The sequence below is a fragment of the Sus scrofa genome, chromosome 4 (genome assembly GCF_000003025.6).
Source record: "Sus scrofa isolate TJ Tabasco breed Duroc chromosome 4, Sscrofa11.1, whole genome shotgun sequence".
NCBI lineage: Eukaryota > Metazoa > Chordata > Mammalia > Artiodactyla > Suidae > Sus > Sus scrofa.
Genome location: NC_010446.5, coordinates 32,759,893 through 32,783,958, shown reverse-complemented (window position 1 = coordinate 32,783,958; position 24,066 = coordinate 32,759,893). Strand labels below are relative to the sequence as shown.

General features: G+C 37.1%; 1 protein-coding gene across 2 annotated transcripts in view; it reads right to left on the bottom strand.

The window, feature by feature from the left end:
- Positions 568-24,066, bottom strand: part of LRP12 (LDL receptor related protein 12) — an 81,562-nt gene continuing 58,063 nt past the window's right edge. The window contains exons 3-6 of one of the 2 annotated variants that reach the window (XM_003125531.4): positions 15,540-15,742; positions 13,195-14,299; positions 11,475-11,607; positions 568-6,056 (exon numbers count right to left, since the gene is read on the bottom strand). In XM_003125531.4, coding sequence (XP_003125579.1) covers positions 5,190-6,056; positions 11,475-11,607; positions 13,195-14,299; positions 15,540-15,742 — 2,308 coding nt within the window. In that variant the 3' untranslated portion in view covers positions 568-5,189. 2 annotated transcript variants of the gene reach the window in all.

The window sequence follows — 24,066 nt, the reverse complement described above, 5'->3', positions numbered from 1 at the left end:
AATCTGACTAGGAACCATAAGGTTGTGGGTTCGATCCCTGGCCTTGCTCAGTGGGTTAAGGATCTGGCGTTGCTGTGAGCTGTGGTGTAGGTTGCAGACACAGCTCGGATCCCACATTGCTGTGGTTCTGGCATAGGCTGGAGGCTACAGCTCTGATTAGACTCCTAGTCTGGGAACTTTCATGTGCCTCAGGAGCAGCCCTAGAAAATACAAAAAGACAAAAAAAAAAAAAAAAAAAAAAAGAATCAGAAAACAAAACTACTGCCCATACTGAAATGCCATTATCTGGGGAGAAAAAAAGAAAAAAAAAAAAAAAAAAAAAAAAGAAAGCAAAGAAAAAAGGAAAAATCCTTTTTTAAACAACTTGTAGGTTAAAGAGGAAATAAAAATTGAAATTTTAGAACACCTAGATTGTAAAAAGTAATGACAATATGAATACCTCTAAATGATTCAGTGCTCAGATATGTCCACATCTTAAATCTCATATCAATAATAATTAAGAAATAAAAAATGAATTAAATGCTACCTCAAGGATTTCAGGGAAATAAACCAACAAAATAAACCACGGAAAGCAAAAAGTAGGAAATTTATTAAAGGAAATCAGTTAATTGGAAAACAGAAAAATTAAAGAGACATCCAAAACATACCACTTAGGAGGAAACAAAAAAAAAAAGCCACGATAAAATAACTGCTCAACTATTAACTATCTTAATTAATACAATAAGGGAGCAAGCATAATACATGATAAGGGGGAAAGAGCCAAATGCACAAAAGAGGAAGGGGTACTTTGCTCAACCCTAGGAAAATGAACCTGAAAACTTGGACAAAATAGATGGTTGATGAGCCCAGCTAAGACATAAAAACTACACAGACCAATTACCATAGCAGATACCAACAGAGCTGCTAGAGAGCTATTTGCCAAACATCCACCAGACCCAGATAATTTCACTGAAATTTTATGGATGAGAACATTTCAATGCTATGTAAATGACTCCAGAGCACGGGAAAAGAAAAACATTTCCAAATTTTCCAGCATAAAATTAATAACAAGCCTTCTAAAAAATAACACACACACAAACACAGTGGACTAATCACACTGATGAATAAATACATATGCAAATATACTAAATAAAATATAAAACATAATCTGGAAATATATTAAAAGAATAATATGCATGGTCAGGTATTTATTTCAGGAATGCAAGGATGGTTCAAAATTACAAAATATAGTAGTAAAATCTATCATATTAAAAGGTCAAAGGAGAAAAATCAAATGATCATCTCCATAGAAAATGAAAAGGCATGTGATAAAATTCAATGTGCATTCTTGCCTAATTTCTTTTAAATGAGGGGATCAATGGATATACCCTTTAACACGATTAAATGTATATATCTCAACCCAATTCATTACAGGCAATATATTTTAATATTATTCTAGAAGTACTAGACAATGCAGTTAAGACATAAAGAGGTATGTATGCAAATTGGAAGACGGCTATATAACTTGAAAACACAAAAGAATTAACTGAAGTGCTTCTACAAACTATAAGAAAATGATTCTGGTAGCTGGGCAGAAAATTAACAAATCACTAGCTTTCATTTATACTGAAATCAGACTAAATTATAAACAGAAAATACTTCCTTAATAAAGAAACCAAAAATATTAAAACTTTTAAGGACTAACTCTTACAAAACATGGACAAGATCTCTGTAAAAGGAAAATGTGAAGCAGAAGCAAACAACAAAAAATAGGCCTGAACAAATGGGAATCATTTTTTTGTTTTTTCTTTTTTCGCTGCCCTGCAGTATATGAAGTTCCGGGGCCAGGGGTCAGATCTGAGCCATAGTTGTGATTCCCTGAAAAAATGGGAATCATATTTTTGTTTTGTTTTGTTTTTTTCCACTGCCTTGCGGCATATGAAGTTCCTGGACCAGGGATCAGATCTGAGCAACACCAGATCCTTTAACCCACTGGGGATCAGATCTGTGTCCTGACAATGATCCTGTTGCACCACAGCAGGATCTCTGGGAACCGTCTTTTGGATAGGGCACCATGATTTAGACAGAAGCTTTAACATGGTAATGATGTCAAATTTCCCCAAGTTAATCTATAAAAGTAGAACTGTCCAAAAAAAAAAAAGTACTCTGGATTTGTTTTGAGGAACACAAAGGGTTGATTCTAAAGTTAAAATAGAAAAATGAGCAAGAATATTTGAGTATTTAAAAATTACAGTTATTAGAGTTCCCACTGTTGTGCAGTGGGTTAAAAATCCAAATGCAGTGGCTTGGGTCACTGCAGAGATGTGGGTTTGATCCCCAGCCCAGTCCAGTGGTTAAAGGACCTGGTGTCACAGCTGCAGCACAGGTCGCAGGATTTACTCCCTGTCCCAGGAACTTCCATATGCCACGGGTATGGCCATTAAAAAAAAATTAGTTATCACGGAGTTCCCTGGTGGCTGAGCAGGTTAAGGGCCTGGCCTCATCACTGCTGTGGTGCAGGTTTGACCCCTGGCCCCAGAACAACTTCTATATCCTGCAGGTGTGGCCAAAAAGACATTACAGTTATGATAGCAGTGTAGGACAGGTATAAAAACAGAAAGGCAGGTCAACTGAAGAGAATGGAATGAGGAGTCTAGAAACATATCCACATACTGTGAAAATCTACAGTATGATAAAAGGGTCGTTTCCAACAGTGAAGAAAGGATAAATTATTTAATAAGCAGCCTTGCAGTAACTAGGTAGTTATCTAGGAAAAAAAAGTAGAGCCTTAAATTTAGGATAGATCAATTTTTTAAATGTGAAAAATCAAATAACAGAACACCCATCTTTACTTTCAACATTCAAACAGTAGTAGATACACTTTCTTCCTTGGAAAAAAGTGCAGGAAAAGTGTATGTAGTATGTTACAATTTGTATTACAACATACAGCATTTAAACATATGGATACACATAGGTATGTATCTATATGGTATTTTTGGTGTGTATATAAGATTGTGGTATTGGCACCTGTTTCTTTGAAAAGGAACTGGGGTGTCAGGGGTAGGAGACAGATTTAATTTTTTTTACTGTTTGAATCAATAAGATATATTAGTTATTAAAACACATGTCAGAAAACAAAAAATCTGTACGTGATAGTATATTATTAGCAGGACCAAAACAAGGTTAATTTGGTAACCCAAATTCTGCCAATAAAATGTTGTATAGGAGTCTAAATTGTATTTGAAAATAATATAAAAAGAGAACTGATTGAGAACTGATTGTATCTTATAAAATAAATCAATTAAGAGGCAGTTTTTTCAGAGTTCCCATTGTGGCTCAGTGGATTAAGAACCTGACTAGCATCCATGAAGATGTGGGTTCTTCTCCTGGCCTGGCTCAGTGGGTTAAGGATCCGGTGGTGCTGTGAGCTGTGATGTAGGTCACAGATGCGGCTTAGACCTCATGTTGCTGTGGCTGTGGTGTAGGCTAGCAGCTGCAGCTCCAATTCGACCCCTAGCCTGGGAACTTCCACGTGCCTTAGGTTGCAGACCTAAAAAAAAAAAAAAAGAAAGAAAAAAAAGAGAGAGACAGTTTTTTCAAAGGGAAAGTAATATTCATGTCCTCACCGAGAACTGGTATAAGCTATTCCTTTACTATAAGGTAAGAAAGAAAGAATAAACCCCCTTTTAATTTTTCTTCTAGACATACTGCATATTCCATGGCATGAATCTGTATATGTACCAAATGAACAAAAATAAAGAGCAACTTTGACTTAAAAAGTACCTCAAGGCAATACAAAAAAAAAAGTCATTTTAATTTTTGATACATATTAAAACAGTTCAGTCAGTTCTTCCTGACAGCATAACACGACAAATACACAAGACCTCAAACATGCTTTAAAATGACATTCAGCAAAGTATTTAAAATTTAATAAATAGCAATAATCACACACAAATACATTTTTCATACTCAATTATTAAGCTAATAAAACAGACAGCTAAAGAATAAATAAATGGGAACTGACAATAAAAAAATAGGCAGGGTTTTGCAATTTACATTAAAAAGAGAGGTGATCTGACTGATTTCTTAATTTGCTTTTCAACATGTAGCATAAACCTCCCCTCATGAATAAAATATATTGAAAAAATCACTTTCTTACAATAATGCAGTCTTTAAATACAACAAATAAATATGAAACCAGCAAAGCAACCTCTGGTCGTAATAAAAATGCCCCCTCATCCCCCAAAAAGCTATGGAAATATATAGTCATTATGATAGCAAATAATAGCATTTAAAGTGATAGTGCTTGAGCACTAAATTCATCTGAGACCTTGATATGATTTTAGTGCAAATCCCTAGGGTCCAATACAAGCATAACCCTGTGTCAGGGAAAGACATTACCAGTTGGAACTTATCTTGTACAATTTTTGTACATATTATATAAAGTTCAAGATTTAATGCATAGTAGAATATCGTCATTCGCTAAATTCTGTTCTTAAATAAGAGATGAAAAAAAAATGACTTGGGATTTTTACCATTTGGTTTGTACCATATTAGAGTATTAAAGTCAACATTAGAAAATCTATAAAAGAGGTTTTTTGCCATTAATTTATCTAACTCTAAATTTCACATCACTGCATGTTAAACATAAGAGAAAAAAATTTAGACAAAGTTTTTTTCCCTTTGACAAGCTCATATTATGATGAAATCCAATAATGTTTAGACAAATGTTATACAAAGAAAACAGTGAGTATAAGGGTTTTTCTTCTTTTTATATTAACAACCTTAACATCTAGTATATTAAGTTACAAGATGTATTGGCAAAAGCATAAAGGGTTTAATTAAAAGAAGATATTATTTTATACAAAGAAACATTCTAACAGAGGGTAGATAAACTGACGGTCAAATGAGTTTCAGCAGCCATATCTCTACTGCAAACTACAGTACCAGGATGAAAACAATTAGAAACAAATGGAAGAACATCATTGAACAGTATGAATACATAATTCATTTTTAGCTGCTAAAACAGTAAACTCTAAACTTCATAGAGTTACAGCTGTTTAATTTAAACATGCAGGCTAACATATGATAATGAGAAATCACCCTGCATCTTTTTCTTTTTAAATTAAAACTAGTTTAATTGTAAAGTTACAAAACAGTGAATGGATATTGCTCCAACTTGTATCCAGTCTCCCTTATGGGATTTGTACCTAACAAAGTAACAAAGCTTCATCATCACTGGTTTCATTTTTCAGTGTTGCTTCTAAGCAAGTGTCCGGTATCTGGGCGGTGTGGACAATACCACAGCGCTCACAGGGGCCATCACGACTACCTGGCCTTACTCCTGGGTTTGTTGCACTGTATGGTTGTCTGAACCCTTGTCCCTGATCAGAGGCAAGATCAAGAAGAGGTCTGGAGCAGTCACTCACATCAAAGTCTGAAGCTCCCTCAGAAACTGGAATTAGCATTTCAACATCATCATCTTCTTCTCTTCCACTTACCCCATTATCAAGTTGTCTCAAAGGGCTCTGGTTCTGACTGACAGAGCTGGATCGCCCTAATGTAAAACGTACCCAACGCAGCCCCTGAGTCATACGACTTAGCGCGCTTGTGAGCTGGTGCCGAGCTGGACTCACACTTGGGGGTTCCGCATTTGTCACATCCCGTCCGGCATCTGTGTGACCACCTCGGGTACTCTGAGCTGAGGAACTTCCACTTGCTCCCACTGTTGCTTCTACAGCTGTTGTGGGAGGGACTTTTTGGGGTAAAGGAGCTGCAACCCCGCCGGACGCACCTGCAGAATCTCTTCTTTCATTTTCTGTGTCTGTGTCATCAGACTCCACAGAAAACAAACTTCTGTGAGTGTGATTTCTTTCAGGTTCTCTGCTGGTGCTCTGACTAGGGACAACCTCATCTCCATCTGCTGAGACCAGAGCCAGGGACCCTGAATGGCGTGATCTTGCAAAATTAAAAATACGATTCCAGATGTTGCTTGATCTGCCTGCCATAGGAAGCCTGATTGAAGTAAATCCAAGCTGAGACCGTACAGCCAGCCTCAGGTTTTCCAAAACAGAAGCCTGCCAAAAAGGAGAGAAGGAAGGAAGAAAAACATTTTAAGATAGTTAATAAGGTATTAAGATGGAAAACACCTTTCTACTAAGAATGCGTTGTGGCTAAAAATTCTATTACTCGGTGTTAGGGTCTATGGAGGATGAATTAAATTCTCTCTTCCATATAGGCTCACCCTACTCCAGAATCTAACCTGTAACTTGAACCACTGTTCACTGTGTTTAAGCTTTTCTTGATACTTCATTTTTTATATACAACTTTAAAAATGATATTTAATGTCAATTACAAAGCTATTTTGTTTCAAAGCTTCACAAAGTAATCCAATGCTGGAAGTGTACAAAAGCTGGAAAACATAATGCACTAAATGACCTAAAATAATGTAAAAAATGGGCAGCTTACCTTTTTGTTTTTTTTTTAACACAGAGCAAGTTACACTTGATTTGCAAGGTTGAAACTTTTCAAAACATGTGAAACATATCTCACAATTGGTTCTCAAGGATTGAATCACTGAATACTGAGGATACATACATACATTTGTATTTTTAGGGCCACACTGGTGGCATATGGAAGTTCTCAAGCTAGGGGTTGAATTTGAGCTACAGCTGCAGGCCTACACCACAGCCACAGCAATGCAGGATCTGAGCCATGTCTGCAACCTACACCACTGCTCACATTAACGCCAGACCCTTAACCCACTGAACGAGGCCAGGGATCAAACCCAAGTCCTCATGGATACTAGTTGGGTTCGTTACCACTGAGCCACCATGGGAATTCCTAATTTATTTATATTGTGATAAATAAAGGAATTACTATATTTGTAATGCAGCACAGGAAACAAAAAGTCAAATTAATTTGTTTATAGCACTGTTCAATTGTATCTGAGACATTTGGATCCCTTCTCAATTATAAAGATTTAGGTATTTTCTATAGCTTCATGTTAAACATAAATTATGGCCTTATTCTTTGAAAAATTGGTAATTTTTAACTAGTGCTTATGGGAGATGACTATATTCCCCAACTGAAAGAAAAAATCTACTCTTTTTTCTAGAGGAATGACTTTCAGGATTATTATTATTTTAAAAATCTACAGCATTTACAAAAACAGTCTTTAAGCTCCATCTAGTGGTTATAAAAAAGAGTAATCAAACTTGGAATGAACACAGCCTTCATCAATTTGGCATTTAATATTTAAAACATAGCATTTCCAAAAAATAATGGTCAGTTGATATACTCCCTTCCAAACGATTATATAGTTTCTCCCCGCCCCCACTACATACAGAAAAAAAAAAGGAGAATAAAAAGACATGACAGCATGTGTTCTCCATCTCTCTGTGATTGGTATTGCATTTATCTGTGATTTCCATAAAGGCATTTTGAACATAATCCCTAGAATATAATTCACAGAAAGCTAAGAACTTACTCTCATACAATATTTCCCAGTAAAGAACATATTGTTGGAATTCCCACTGTGGCACAGCAGGTTAAGAATCCGAATGCAGAGATTCGGGTCATGGCAGAGCTGGGGTTCCCGGTCCTGTGCAGTGGGTTAAAAGGATCTGGCATTGCCACAGCTGTGTCATAGGTCGCAGGGATTCAATCCCCGGCCAGGGAACTTCCATATGCCCTGGGTGCAGCCATAAAATAAAAATAATAATAAAAAAGAATAGACTGTCAATAAGAGATCTGAGTATCAGCACATATAAATTTACTATATAAGTAAGATTTTTCACCAATTGAGACTGTAAATATAAACTAACTATAAATTTTCAATAACCCTATGGACTTCTCCATAGATCTGGTCCTTCTCATTTGGCACTCAAGTTCCCAGGCTTTGTGTGAGGACGGTCATTAATCCAGCAAGGAAGAAAAGGCTCTTCAGACGTCTTCCCCTCTTATGCAGTGGTCACCCATCAAGATCAACAATGCCTTCAGCATACTTTAAAGCCTACTTGAACAGTACAGTCTGTCACAGTGAGATGTAGCTCTGTACTCATTTCAAAGTCTGTTTAATTAAATGATTACCAATTTTACATTAGATTCTACAAGGGGATCTCATGATTGTTTTAGGAATAATTTTTTTATTCTTCAGTTTATGAAGCAGAAGAAAGCTTTCTTTAGAAAGGATTTCTACTTTGAATAAGATGGTAATTCAGAAGATGGTACTTTGAATAAGATGGTATTTCAGAAGATTATTTTCTTGTAAAACCTAATATGGAGATAATAGTATTTATAATAGTATAATTTATTACCAAAAGCTTCAATCTTGAGAGTTTAATCTCATTAACCTTATAAAATTCTAGTTTACCATTTGCAAATATATTTTACTTCAAAATTTTGTTGAAAGAGAATTCCCTCCCAAGGGCAAATTATAACCCTAGAGGGATGCTGTAGTGGGTGGTAAAGAACCTTAGCCAAAGTGACCTTGGTCCTTTACTCCTGAGATGAGATCTCAGACCCTAGAATGTCATCTCTGATGGGAGTGTCATGCATGAAGCCTTGGCCAGCCGGTCAGTAGCACTGTGTTTTAGGTGGAGGCTCCGAGTCACACCAATACTGCGATGTAAGGTGGGGGCCTTGAGTCAGCAGTTACCAGTCAAGGGGCTAGAGACCAGGATCAGCTACATGTGCAATTAATCATGCCCATGGGACAGAGCTCCAGTAACATCTCTGGACGCTGAGCTTAGGTGAGCTACCCTAGTTGGCCACATTCTGTGCAAACTGTCACATCTCTGTGTCAAGAGAGTAACAATGTCCTGATTTTAAAGGGTAAAGACAAGTGGAAGGGTCATCTTCGGTACCTTCCTGAACTGTCCTATACATCTCTTCCTCTGGCTTATTTAACCTCTGTCCGCTCCCAGCAATAAAAGCTATGTACCACCTTATACTCTGAGTTTTAACAATTTTCAATGATTTCTGAGTCCTTCTTGTGAATTATCAAACCTAAGGCCTACAAGTGGTGTTAGAAGTGAGGGTTATGTTGGACTTTTTTTTTTTTTTTTTTTTTTTTTTGGCTTTTTAGGGCCGCACTCATGGCACATGGAAGTTTCCAGGCTAGTGGTCCCTTTGGAGCTACAGCTGCCAGCCAAAACCACAGCCACAGCCACACAAGATCCAAGCCACATCTGCAACCTACACCATAGCTCATGGCAATGCTGGATCCCCAACTCACTGAGCGAGGCCAGGGATTGAACCCATATCCTCATGGATACTAGGTGGATTTGTTTCCGCTGTGCCACAGTGGGAACTCCTATCATGTATGGACTTGGCTCCCCTAACTTCACAATTGGCTAAACTCTTGAAGGTAGCCTCAGGGTATTGGGGTGGTGGCTTGCAGACAGTGGAGTGGGTAGATAGAATTAACCATCCTCTGAATTCCTACCTGAAAAGAAACCTTCTCCATGGCAGGACCAAAAATATATAATAGCCACAATGTAGGTTTTTCCTGTGCTGCACACAAAATTCCATCCAGTGGAGCTTCTGAATTACTGACTTAGCAAATTACACCCAGAGAAATATTTTAAAACTACAAATTCTTTTTTTTTTTTTTGTCTTTTTGTTGTTGTTGTTGTTGTTGTTGTTGCTATCTCTTGGGCTGCTTCCGCGGCATATGGAGGTTCCCAGGCTAGGGGTTGAATCGGAGCTGTAGCCACCGGCCTACGCCAGAGCCACAGCAAAGCGGGATCCGAGCCGTGTCTGCAACCTACACCACAGCTCACGGCAACGCTGGATCGTTAACCCATTGAGCAAGGGCAGGGACCGAACCCGCAACCTCATGGTTCCTAGTCGGATTCGTTAACCACTGCGCCACGACGGGAACTCCTAAAACTACAAATTCTTAAAAAGATTTCCTAAAAGACTCAAATAGGGTGAAAGACTATAATCAGAAATCTCATTTACCAAAAAGGAAACAGCCTTCCATTTTGAACAGAATTAAATCACTGGGAAAACAATGTTCATCAGTCTTCCTTAATTCTAATACTGGGAACAAGTTTTAGAAATGCTTCTGGATAGATTTACATTTTAAGTGTATAAATTTCTATGCCCTTATGAACCCTGGCACAATTTTAAGCTCTGAAAAATAAATTTAGAGAGATCACCGGGAACTACAGTCACTACTATGTAATAACTTATAATGGAAAAGAATATGAAAAAGAATATATATGTGTATAACTGAATCACTGGCTGTATACCTGAAACTAACACAACACTGTAAATCAACTATACTTCAACTAAAAAAAAGAAATTGCTAACAAAAATTTAAAGAATTCAGAGACATTAATAAAGAATGAGTAACTGTTTAAATAAAGTGATACGAATTTTTAAGCACTAGAAAATCCAGCTATGAAGAAGTTTCTCTCGTCAGGTGAAAATGTTAACTACTTTTATATTTTTAAGTTATTTATTTATTTTGGCTGTACCCACAGCATGTGGAAGTTCCTGGGCCAGGGATCAAACCTGCGTCACAGCAGATACCTGAGCCACTGACAATGCCTGATCCTTAACCCACTGTGCCACAAGGGCATTCCCATCAACTACTTTTATTTTAATCTAGCATGTTACTAATCTCTTACTAAGCATATCAATTTTATGCTGAAGTAGTCATTCTTAAATCATCTAAATATTCAGCTCAAGTAGAAAATAAGTCATCAAACTTTACGTTTGAATTTTAACTCACTAAATTACCCTAAGTAGTAGAATGCTTAAGTCACACAACCAAATCAGAAGTAAAGAATGAAAAGTATATTTCTGAATTTTGTAGTATCTGTTAAAATACAGTGAGAAGTTCCCATTGTGGCTCAGTGGTTAATGAACCTGACTAGTAGCAATGAGGATGTGGGCTCGATCCCTGGCCTTGCTCAGTGGGTTAAGGATCCAACATTGCTGTGAGCTGTGGTTTAGGTTACAGACATGGCTCAGATCCTGTGTTGCTGTGGCCTGTGGTGTAGGCTGGCAGCTGCAGCTCTGATAGGACCCCTAGCCTGGGAACCTCCATATGCCATGGATGTGGCCCTAAAAAAAAAAAAAAGGCAAATAAATAAATAAAATACCATGAAACAATCAGAAGTGACCCTTGAAGAACAATGAGCTTGAACCAAAAAAGTCTACTTACATGTGGATTTTTTTTTTAATAGTAAATGCTGTAATTCTACATGATCCATGGTTGGTTGAATGTGTGGATGGTGGGCTCAGGACAGAGAGGGCCAACTCTTAAGTTAAACGTGGATTTTTGCCTGCTCGGAGGGTGGGTACCCCTAATCCCCACATTGTTCAGGGGTCAACTCTGTAATTTTAAATTCTCCATATACTTAATTCTTGGCTTGACTGCAAAAATTCTGACACAGTCAAGGGCCCTTTACCATTACATACAAGTATAGATTTTATTTTAAAAGGTACTAAGTCAGAAAGCATAGTAAGTTGTAACATACCTGATTAGGTGAACAAACAGGAAAATCTTCAACTGGTGGAATTAAACCCTGGGCAATCAATTGTCCATAAGAGGGAGGAGCTTCTCTTCTTAACAATTCTGCTTCCACTCTGGACAACTGTGTTTCAAATGATCTTTGAGAGGAGACAGGGGAATGGAAAGGGTCAAAAAAAAAAAAAAAAAAAAGGCAAGCCAAAACAATAATTTTTAAATTGTCAACAATTAAAACAATCTGAATTTTAATACATTCAATCATTTGTAAAGCTCAGTCAGCCAACATCTGCTGAGTATCTATACTACCCAACAGTGAGAATGCAAAGATGAAGCAGTCTAGCCTCATGAGGTTTTATACTTGGGGCTTGGATCAGTAACTTCTATTACCTTAGACATCCCTGTAAAAGGTAAAGACACTATATCCTGGAGTTCCCGTTATGGCGCAGTGGTTAACAGATCCGATTGGGAACCATGGGGTTGCAGGTTTGGTCCCTGGCCTTGCTCAGTGGGTTGGGGATCCGGCGTTGCCGTGAGCTGTGGTGTAGGTTCCAGAGCGGTTCAGATCCCACATTGCAGTGGCTCTGGTGTAGGCCAGCAGTTGCAGCTCCGATTTGACCCCTAGCCTGGGAACCTCCATATGCCACGGGAGCGGCCCAAGAAATGGCAAAAAGACAAAAAAAAAAAAAAAAAAAAAAAAAAAAAAAAAAACACTATATTCTTAAAATCCTAAGAACGTAGGGGCTTGAGACTTCAGGAGAAAGTATATGCAAACTCTTAGAACACACTGTATTCATCAAGCCCAACACATTTATTTTTCAGATAAGGAAAAGAGTGAAATGAGTTACCAAAACCCTTTTTGGAATAACTTGTTCTTAAACTCAAGACCTCTGGTCCTCACTGTGTTCCTATGCTGCGATGCAGTAAAAACATTTTCTGGCACTTTATTCTCACCCAAAGACAAGATGCAGCATGGTTACGGTGCTACTGTGCATCTCTTCTTAGCTGTCTGGGATGTGACACTCTTTGTTTTTAGATACTTATTTGTTACAAGATGCTTATCTGTAACTCTCCTGGGACTGATGGGCGGGCATGGCCTCCACGAGCGCCTTCTACAAGACTCTCTGCCATTAGCTTCTCCCAGGTCCAGCTTTCTCCTCCAGCACATGGAAGACAGCTCTCCCTGAAGGCCACCCTTTAACACTGGACCATTTCTTACTCAACTGACATCTTTTGACTTTTTTACCACTTTGTTTTATAGTCATATTTTTTGTCATCTAATTCTACCCACCAATTCTTTCCTTCTAACTGTAAACTGCCTGTGAGATTACTCCTTACTAATTTCTGTACTCCCCTGTATAATGTTTTGAACATAGTAGGTTTTCAATTACCTGGAACTGTTTTATTAATAAATATCCAGGTTAAACAGCCATAACTGAGAGGTATATCTTACAAAATTCCTATAAAAGATTACTTTGAAAAGAGGAACTGATAAATACAGGTTGGCTTTTCTCATCCCATAACTCGAAGTATTTGTTTTTTTAATGTGTTCATTAGCCTTTTGCGTCATAGGCTTGTCACAGTAGTTTTATAAATCATAAACATATGTATCTAGCTCTACAATAATACAACGAAAATATATTGCTAATGGCACTAAAATACATGTTGCCAACATCTGGACCACGTTTTTACCACGAGCGTAAGCACTACAGTTCTGTCTTGATACTGACCTTCGTTCAAACATTCTCAGAGAATAAAGCTTACAGGTACATCCCAATGCAATGACCAGTAAGAGGCCACAGATAAGGCTCCCTATGACGGCTGCAGTTATGACCCGGGTAGGCACTATTACCGGGCAGTTCTCCTCATCACTGCCATCGCCGCAGTCGTCCTGAGAGTCACACACCCAGCTTTCAAACACACAACGATTGTTTTTACAATGAAAATTTCCTGGCTGGCAAAAAAAGCAGTTTTTTTCATCGGAGCCATTTGGGCAATGATTCTGGTAGTTACACCGATCAGAACGAGGGTAACAGACACCATTTCGGGAACACGGGAACTCCTCCTTCTGGCACATGGTGCAGTTGATTTCGTCCCTTCCATTTGGGCAATGCCAATACCCGTCACAACGCTGCTGCTCAGTATAACACCCCCAGTTCCCCCCGCAGGGTATTTCCCATGGCAGACAGAAGCCGTCAACTTGGTAAGTCGCATTAAATCCCCGGGCAGCATTGACTTTATCGGCACAGAAATGTACCCTTATCTGTCCAGAAGAAGATACAACCGTGAGAGGTGCATGAGAATCAAAAGCAGTTAACACACGCAAAAGCTTGTGTGGATTCTCTTCTAACCCATCGTATATTTTAACATAATCACCATAACCGGTACCATCAAGTTTAAAGTCTGTGAAGCGTAAGATGACTTTACGGTGGTCACCTGTGTCTATTAACCAGGTGCAATTGCTTCCGGGGGGATAAAAGTCTGGATAATTGGGAGAATTAAAAGTACCATAAAAATACTTTAACCACTGCCCACACGTTGGCACATCGCAGTCTATCTCATCGCCGAGGTCAAGGCAGTCAATGTTCCCGTCGCACTTTAGAGATTCGGGCAGGCAAGTGTAGACTTTGGTAAACCGGGACAGACACTGGAACTGGTTGTAAGCACAGGGTTGGAAAGAAGCAGACGTTGGAGGGTTAGCTTCTTTGGCACAGATCTCTTCATCAGAACTGTCTCCACATTCATCCATGTTGTTGCACTTCCAAGCTGCGGGCACACACTTGCCATTTCCACACCGGAACTGATCACAAGCACAGTTTGGTTCCTCAGACTTCCCTGGGAGGGCATCAGGAGCAGGCAGATGGAGGGGTGGGGAGAAACAAAATATATACTTTAAAAGATATGTTAACAGCAAATGGTATTGTTATAATAAATGTTGATGAAGCCCAAGTGATAGCTGGGTTTTATAAAAAAAAAGTTAAGCGCCAATGGCAAATTAATATTGGCTTACTGATTACTCAACAATTCAATTTATTAAACAGTTATGATTTGTTCCATGAAGATCTCTACAGTTAATCTAAAGAGAAAAGACCCACTGTTTTTGTAGAAGCTATTTTACAGCAGAACACTGAGTAAAGTAAGATATATGAGCCAGTAGGATATATTGCCTAAGAATTTCAAATTCTCCATTGTACAAACATTTTGAAATGAAGAAAAATTCCTTCATAGTAATCACTTTTTTTTTTTTTTTTTTTGCTTTTGAGGGCCGCACCTGTGGTGCATGAAAGTTCCCACACTAGGGGCTAAATCAGAGCTGCAGCTGCCGGCCTACACCCCAGCCACAGCAACATGGGATCCAAGCCACATCTGTGACCTACACCACAGCTCATGGCAAAGCTGGATCCTTAACCCACTGAGCGAGGCCAGGGATCGAACTGGAGTCCTCATGGATACTAGGTGGGTTCGTTAATCGCTGAGCCACAATGGGAACTCCCTACAAAGACTGCTTTTAATAAAAAAGAGAAAGCAGCCTCTGTTGGCTAAAGACCAGAAAATGTAAAATGACTTTCAGCAAAATTTACATGACTTTAATGCTGAGTTATTCATATTTGTATGTTGTGGTCATTGTTTTTTTGGATAAAGTTTAAGAAGAGCAAAAGAAGACTTCTGATACAACAAACTATGAAGGTGAAACTGATTATGTCTTTTCTTTGAAGGTGTAATGACAATGGTAACACACACACAAAATACATTCTGAAGGCACTTTCAGGATACAGGTAAGCACTGAGGGGAGAAAGGTGAAAGTTCCTTTTAAAATAAATGTATTTAAAATATTTAAAAAGAACACTGACTTTAGTTTATAAAATTAATCATTTTATGAGGGTTAAACAAAACAGCTTTTGGAGACTCAACTCTAGGGCACCTGAACCTTTAGTCTCTAATTCCTCAATCTCAGCTACCTTGAGAATTTAGTCACAATTTTATGGACATGATAGAGAAGGACAGTTTCAAAGTGACTGAGCAGTTAATACTATAGAATTCTGTTCCATATCTTTCTTCTTATTTAAAAACACACCTGAAAAATACGCCAGTCTGAAACCTTTCCTAGAGATACTGTCGTCGGAATGGAACCTGATCCAGACGTGGTCTTGTGAAGAAATGTATGGTGGTGGGATTGTAGAACCACAGGCTCTGTAGCTTTCAATATTCTTGTATGTTTCTATCGTCAGCCAGTCCAAATTGCATCTTCTGGACCCCTGAATATCAAAATCCTGGAAACTACAAATAAAAAGTCAGAAAAGAGTACTGAAAAGGAAATTTTGGGAAAAAATTCATTAATAATACACAGTAACTGAGGACTTTATTATAAGTTTCCTTATATTGACTGATTCTCTTGGGTCTTCCAGGCATATATCATCAGCAAATAATAATACTGCTTCTATGTTCCTAATACTTAAACCTCTTTCCCAGATTCCAGAACAATATTTATTTTCTCTTTTCTCTCTCTCTCTCTCTCTCTCCCCTCTCCCTCTCTCCCTCTCTCCCTTCCTTCCTTCCTCTCTTTCTTCCTTTATTTCTTGGTCTTTTTAAGGCCACACCTGCCGCATATGGAGGTTCCCAGGCTTGGGGTCAAATTGGAGCCGTAGCCACTTTCCTACACCACAGCCACAGCAATGCCAGATCTGAGATGCATTTTTGACCTGCACCACAGCTCACGGCAACGCCGGATCTTTAACCTGCTGAGCGAGGCCAGGGATCAAACCTGCATCCTCATGGACACTAGTCAGGTTCGTTTCCACTGAGCCACAACAGGAACTCCCCAGAACATTTCTTCATAAGCAACACAGGATTCCAAAAACAAACAAACAAACAAACAAACAAACAAAAAAAAAAAAAAACAGGAGATACTTGGCACCTTTTTTACTTCTCCTTGTTTGTTTAGGAAGGACCACTTCCAATTCATAAAACATACTGTTTTCTGTTTCAACCAGAAACACTACTCCATAATTTGTTGAACTGAAGGATACACAAAGGAAGTCATCCTTCTCTTAGACTGGTTCATCTGCTTGCTTAATGAAAAGCTTACATCTTACATTTTCAGGAGATCAAATAGCATAAACCCGAACCAAATAAAAAAAGTTAAAAACGAACAAACAAAAACTTCTTCAGTGAAAAGTCCCTGAGTATGGGAATACTTTTTTACATAAATTACTTATAGCCAAACATTATCTTACAGTTCACTACTATGAAGAAAGAAAAAAGCAAACTGGCATTTTCTAATAACATGTCTCACCAAAAAGTGAGATTCCTTGCCTTGGCCTTAAGGCAAGTGATGATAAAGTTAATTATTTAAGGATTATTATATTATGATATTTCCTCTTTAAATATTCCGAGTAACTATAACAAAGGCTGACAATTTGATTGCTTTCAGTTTTTCATTATTAAGAAAAACACATTAAAGGATCCTCATACATGTTTTCTCTATCCACACAAGAGCAAGTATTTGTCTAGGACAAATTTTTCTATAAGTAGAATTGCTAGATCAAAAGACACAATTCCACTTTAGATGTGATAGCGACCCTGAAAAATATGTTACACCAACTTGCAGTTCCACTGAATGTGTATGAAAAAGTACCTTGTACCCCCAACTCTGGCAAGATGAAACATTTCTAAAAATTTGTTGCCAATTAGGCAGACAAAAAGATTTTATCATTGTTCTGGCTTGCATTTCCTTATGTACTGAGAGTGACACCTTTTTTTTCTATTTTTACTAGCTATTTCTATTCATTTTCCTGTGAATAGCCTTGTTATATCCTTTATACATTAAATTTTGTGCTTATTTAAGAGCTCTTTATGTGGCATAAACATGTACTTATTTGGGGCAGGTTTGTTATGCAACATATATGTACATCCAGCCATACTTATGCTCTTTTCAATAGTGGTGCTGTCAGTCTTTTCAATTTTAGCCATTAGTGGGCACGAAATGGCATCTCTAATGGTGGTTTTATGTGCATTTTTCCGAAGATTAATAATGTGGAATATCTCTCCCTGTGCTTACCGAGCATTCTCACATCTTCAGTGAAGTGTCTGTTCAAGTCTCTTACTCATTTTAAAAAAATTGGGTTGTCTCGAGTTATAAAAATTATTTTTATATTCTGGATCCAACTCTTGTTAGATATGTGTATTGCTAATTTTTTTCCTATGGATTGCCTTTTCACTTTCTTAATGGTATTTTCTTTTTTAATGAGAAGATTTTTTTTTCTTTTTTTAAAGTATAGTTAACTTACAATATTATATTAGTTTCAGGTGTACAACATAGTGATTTAATATTTTTATAGACTATACTCCATGAAAAGTTATTCTAAAACATTGGCTATATTCCTCTGTACTATAAATTACATCTTTGTAGCTTATTTACTTTACACATAGTAGTTTGTACCTCTTAATCCCTCTCACCTATCTTTCCCTCCCTTTACACCTCTCCTGAACGGTAACCACTAGTTTGTTCTCTGTATCTATGAGTCTGTTTCTGTTTAGTAATATTCATCCATGTGTTTATTTTTCAAATTCCACATAAAATGAAAATATATAGTGTTTGTCTTTGTCTGACTAATTTCACTAAGCATAATACCTTCTAGGTCAATCTATGCTGTTGCATATGGCAAAATTTCATTCTTTTTTAGGGATGAGTAATATTCATTGTCTCTATATACCATATTTTTATGGTATTCATTAAGTCCATCATTATCCATTCACCTATCAATGGATATTTAGGTTACTTCTATGTCTTGGCTATTGTAAACAGTATTGTTATGAACACTGGGGTGCATACATCTTTTCAAATTAGTGTTTTCATTTTCTTTGGTTATATAACCAAGAATAGAACTACTGGATCATGTGGTGTTCTATTTTTATTTTTGGAGGAAACTTTGTACTATTTTCCATAGTGGCTTTGCTGAATGGGAGAAGATATTTGTAAATAATATGTCCGATAAGGGATTAATTATCCAAAATATACAAAGAACTCATACAACTCATATGAAAAAACAAACAACCAATTAAATAATGGGCAGAGGACTTGAACAGACATTTTTTCAAGATGATATACAATGGCCAACAAGTACATGAAAAGATGCTCAATATCACTAATCATAGGAAAATGCAAATCAAAAGCACAATGAAGCATCATCACCTCACATCTGTCAGAATGGCTATTGTCAAAAAAAGACAAATAACTAGTGCTGGTGAGGCTGTGGAGAAAAGGGAATCCTACTACACTGTTGGTAAGAATGTAAATGAGCAAAAGTTTTTAATTTTAGTTATGATGAAGTTTAATTTATTTTTATTTGCTTTTTAGGGCCACACCCGAGGCATATTAAGTTCCCAGGCTATGCTACAGCTGCCAACCTATACCACAGCCACAGCAACATGGGATCTGATCCATTCTGTGACCTATACTACAGTTCATGGCAATGCCGGATCCTTAATCCACTGAGTAAGGCTAGGGATCAAACCCACATCCTCATGGATACTAGTCAGGTTTGTTAACCACTGAGCCACATGAGGAACTCCCTTAATTTAATTTATTATTTTTATCTTATGTTTAGTATTTTTAATGTCTTCTCTAAGATAATTCTGCCTACACTAAGATCCCAAAAATATTCAACATGTCCTTCTAACATTTCAGAGTTTAAGCTATTACATTCATATCTACCAACCTATGCCACAGCCACAGCAATGCTGGATCCAAGCCACATTTGTGACCTATACCACAGCTCATGGTAATGCCAGATCCTTAACCCACTGAGCGAGGCCAGGAACAAACCCACATACTCATGGATGCTAGTCAGGTTTGCTAACCACTGAGCCATGATGGGAACTCTGTACCTAGGATTTATCTTGAATTAAGTTTTGGGTGTTCTCAGGGATAGGTTGATATTCTTATATTAATTTTTGTTCTATTATGCAGTTCAATTATATTTGATCACCCTGAACTTGCAGATTTCCCCCTCACACACACACTTTGTTAGTTTTATTTAGCTTTGCTCTTAGTCTTAGGTGAATTTGTAATTTCAGGACATCATCTTTACTTATAAAATAGGACATTTCTGGGGTTTCAGTGAAAATCCCAAGGTATTTACCAAGCCCCTTGAACTCAGTAAGTTCAAACCCCAAACTCTTTCAGCTGCAGTTTACAGCAGCTGAAGTCCTTGTGCAGTGTTTTCTCCTGGAGTTCCTTTAACTATGCATAATTCATGGGTCACCCAAGAATTTGAAAAGAGTTTTGCAGATATAAGGTCTCCCTACTGTGAAGATTTGCCCTCTCAATTTCCAGCCACTCTGACAACCTCAACCCCATCCATGACACACCCAACTGGAAAGACTTGAGTTCTAGTTACTCCATTCTGCTCAGACTGGGGGACAGAAAGGAAATACACACATCCCGCCCAGTGTAGTTCCCTTCTCTCAAAGGTTGAATTTCCTTGATTCAATAAGTATCCCAGCTTTTGATTACTCTCAGTGTCTTTAAGTAGTTTTTTTTTTTTTTTTAATTTATCTAATGTTGCTAACTGTCATTTATGAGACAGCTAGCTGGAATCAAACTATGGAATTCCTTAATATACCTAAAAAAACCCTAAAATATAGTTGACAATAATATTATGTTAGTTTCAAATATACTACACAGTGATTTGACATTTATATACATGATGAAATGACCACCACAATAAGTCCAATAACTATGTACCCTCATACAAAACTGTAAGAACATCAATGATCATCCTCATGTTGTGTATCACATCCTCACGATGTACGTATTTTTTAACTGGAAGTTTGTACCTCTTGATCCTCTTCACCCATTTCATCCAACCGTTCCCCTCCTTCCTTTCTGGCAACTACCCATTTGTTTTTTGGATCTATGAATCTGTATTGGTTTTGTTTTATTCTTTCTGTTCTTAAGATTTTGCATATAAATTTGCAAAGTATTTGTCTTTAACATTTCACTAAGCATAAAATTCTCTAGATCCATCCATGTTTTCACAAATGGCAAGATTTCATTTTTATGGCTGAGCAATATTCCACTGTATATGTATACGTGTGTGTGTGTGTGTGTGTGTGTGTGTGTGTGTGTATCAAGCACATCTTCTTTACCCATTTATCTAACAATTTACTTTCTCATACCATATACAGAAATACACTAAAATAAATGGATTAAAGACTTGAACCTAAGACCTGAAACCAAAAAACTCCTAGAGGAAAACACAGGCCATAACTACTTTGACATCTGTCTTAGCAATGATTTTTTGGCTCTGTCTCCTCAGACAAGGGAAACAAAAGCAAAAATAAACAAATGGGACCAAATCAAATGAAAAAGTTTTGCACAGCAAAGGAAACTATGAACAAAACAAAAAGGAAGCATGCTAAATGGGAGATGATATTTGCAAACAATACATCCAATAAGGGACACAGTATCCGAAACATAAAGAACTCCTACAACTCAACAACAAAAACCAAACAATCTAATTTAAAAAGTAGGCAGAGGGGAGTTGCCATTGTGGCTCAGTGGTTAGCAAATCCGACTAGCATCCATGAGGACTCAGGTTCAATCCCTGCCTCGTTCAGTGGGTTAAGGATCTAGCGTTGCCATAAGCTGTGGTGTAGGTGAAGCTTGGATCCCACGTAGCTGTGGCTCTGGCGTAGGCTGGTGGCTACAGCTCCAACTAGACCTCTAGCCTGGGAATCTCCATGTGCCAAGGGGGCAGCCCTAAAAAGACAAAAAAACAAAAAACAAACAACAACAACAAAAAGCAGGCAGAGGACCTGAATAGCCATTTTCCTAAAGACATAGAGATGGCCAACAGACACATGAAAGGATGCTCAATATTACTAATCATCAGGGAAATGTACATCAAAACCACAAGATAGCACCTCACACATGTCAGAATGGCTTCCAAAAACTTAACAAAACAAAACAAAACAAAACAAACAAATTCTGGTGAAGACAGAGAGAAGAGGGAACACTTGCGTATTGCTGGTGGAAATGTAAATTGGTGTAGCCACTATGGGAAAGAGTATGAAGGTTTCTCAAAAAATTAAAAGAGCACTACAATATGATCTAGCAATTTCACTTCTAAGTATTTACCCAAAGAAAACAAAAACACTAATGGGAAAAAGATAGGTGGAACCCAGTTTTCATAGCAGCATTATTTACAATAGCCAAGATATGGATGCCACCTAGTGTCCCTGAATATAATTTTAATCAACTAAAATGTTTAAGATTCATGAAATCAGGGAACTGGTACAAACAAAAGAAATAATCTCTCTTCATATATATACTATGGGGGATTTGGTTTGGTTTACCAATTTATTTTGGGGGGGGGCCACACCTGTGGCATGCAGAAGTTCTTGGGCCGGCGATTGAACCCAAGCCACAGCAGTAACAACACCAAATCCTTAACTACTAGGCCACTAGGGAACTCCTATAATAGTTTCTTTAACAAAGACATGGTTTACCAACCTGTGCCCTGTGCCTCTTCAGAGTACAGATGATTTAGGGTAGAGATGTTCAATCTCTTCATGCTTTTTGGTTTAATCAGCTTTTCCCAAACTTTTATTAAGTCAGTTTTGATAATTTAAATTTTCTTAGAAGTTATAATTTTATCTTGAAAGTAAAATTTATTATTGCAAGGCTTTATATAGTACCTTCATATGACTGTTTAAACTTTCATATCTGTGGTCTTTAAATTTGCTTGAATTCTCTATGTAGACAAGTAAAGTTTTGGCAAATAAGGAGAGTTTCATCTCTATTTTTTATACCACTAATCTCTATTTGTTGGAGTACTGCATTGACTGAGGGTTAAAGTACAAGGAGTGAAAGCATGTATCCTTGGCTCAGTCCTTAGTGCTAAAATTAACTCCAATGATAGTCCAATACTAAGTTTGATTAAAAAATTTTTAACACAAATATTTTATCAGGTTAAGGAAATTTCTTCTTTATTCATTTGGTAAAACTTGCCTGTAAAACTATCTGATTATAGAATCTCATTTAGATTATTGGTTTAATTACTTTAATGGCAATTGCATTAATTAGTTTTCTAATTCTTGAATCAATTTTGGTAACACATTTCAGAAAATGATTCATTTCATCTAACTGTATAAAAGTATTATCAATATAAACCATGATATTCCTTTATGACTTATAAAATCTCTATTATATTTATAGTTGTTGATAATTTTTTGTAGTTGTTTTATTTGTACCTTTCATCTTTTTTTCACACTCTTGCCTTGAGATTTGTTTTTGTTTACCTCCCCCAGTCTTTTAGAAAACCAATTTTTTTTAATCTTATTTTTTTCAATTTATTTTCTGATTTTAACTTCATTTTTTTCTAATAAAGACTTACTCTGTAGTTTTCTTCTAAAACTCTTGAGAAAATGCTGAGTTTATATATTTTTTCCATCATACTAACTTTTAAATCAGTGCATTAAAGCTGTCCATTTTTCTCTAAGTACTCTTCCAATGTGTTACAACTATTTTAATATGTAATACTTTCATTATGGCAATTTAAAAAATATTTTGAGGAGTTCCCGTCATGGCGCAGTGGTTAACGAATCCGACTAGGAACCATGAGGTTGCGGGTTTGGTCCCTGCCCTTGCTCAGTGGGTTAAGGATCCGGCATTGCCGTGAGCTGTGGTGTAGGATGCAGACATGGATCGGATCCTGCGTTGCTGTGGCTCTGGCGTAGGCTGGGGGCTACAGCTCCGATGAGACCCCTAGCCTGGGAACCTCTATATGCTGCGGGAGCAGCCCAAAGAAATAGCAAAAAGACAAAATAAATAAATAAATAAAAATAAAAAATATTTTGAGTTCTATCACGGTTTTCATTTTATTGCAGGAGTTATTTAGGAGTATGTTTCCCAATATATGTGTTTTTTTTAAATTGTTGGTTTCTAATTTAATTGTGTTATGGTCACAACACAATCTGAATGATGCAATCAATGTCTAGAAATATATTCAGAATTCCTTCGTGATTTATTACCTATCAGTTTTTAAATAAATGTTACATATGTCTTTGAAATGTATGTGAAACAGGTGTAAACACTCTACACACATACTATACATGTGTCTTCAGGATTAAGCTTGTTCATTTTATAAAATCTATTTTTATAGATTTTACTATTTCTTACTATTTTTTTCCTGTTCAATGTAATAAATTCAGATGAAAAATATGTTTATAAACTTCCACTATAATTGTGAACTTGTGAAACTTTCTGGGTAATTCTTCACATTTTGCTTTGCTTGTCTTTTCAGGCTGTGTTATTAGGTACACAGCATTTAACCATGACTGCATCTTCCTAGTGGATCATTCCATCTGTTGTTAATGTTTTGAGTCTTAAGGTCAATTACGATTGACGTTAACTAACTGTCCTATGCCAGTTCTTCAAAAGCTTATCTTTTCCTATCCCCATGTTTGAGACTTTGTGTTAAGTGCTGTTTTAGATATGTTCTTATAAGCCCATTAGAGGGGGATCATAACAACCAACCAACAAACCTGACTGGATAATCTATCTTCTAAAGGTTGAGTGAGTTTTCCTACTGAATAGC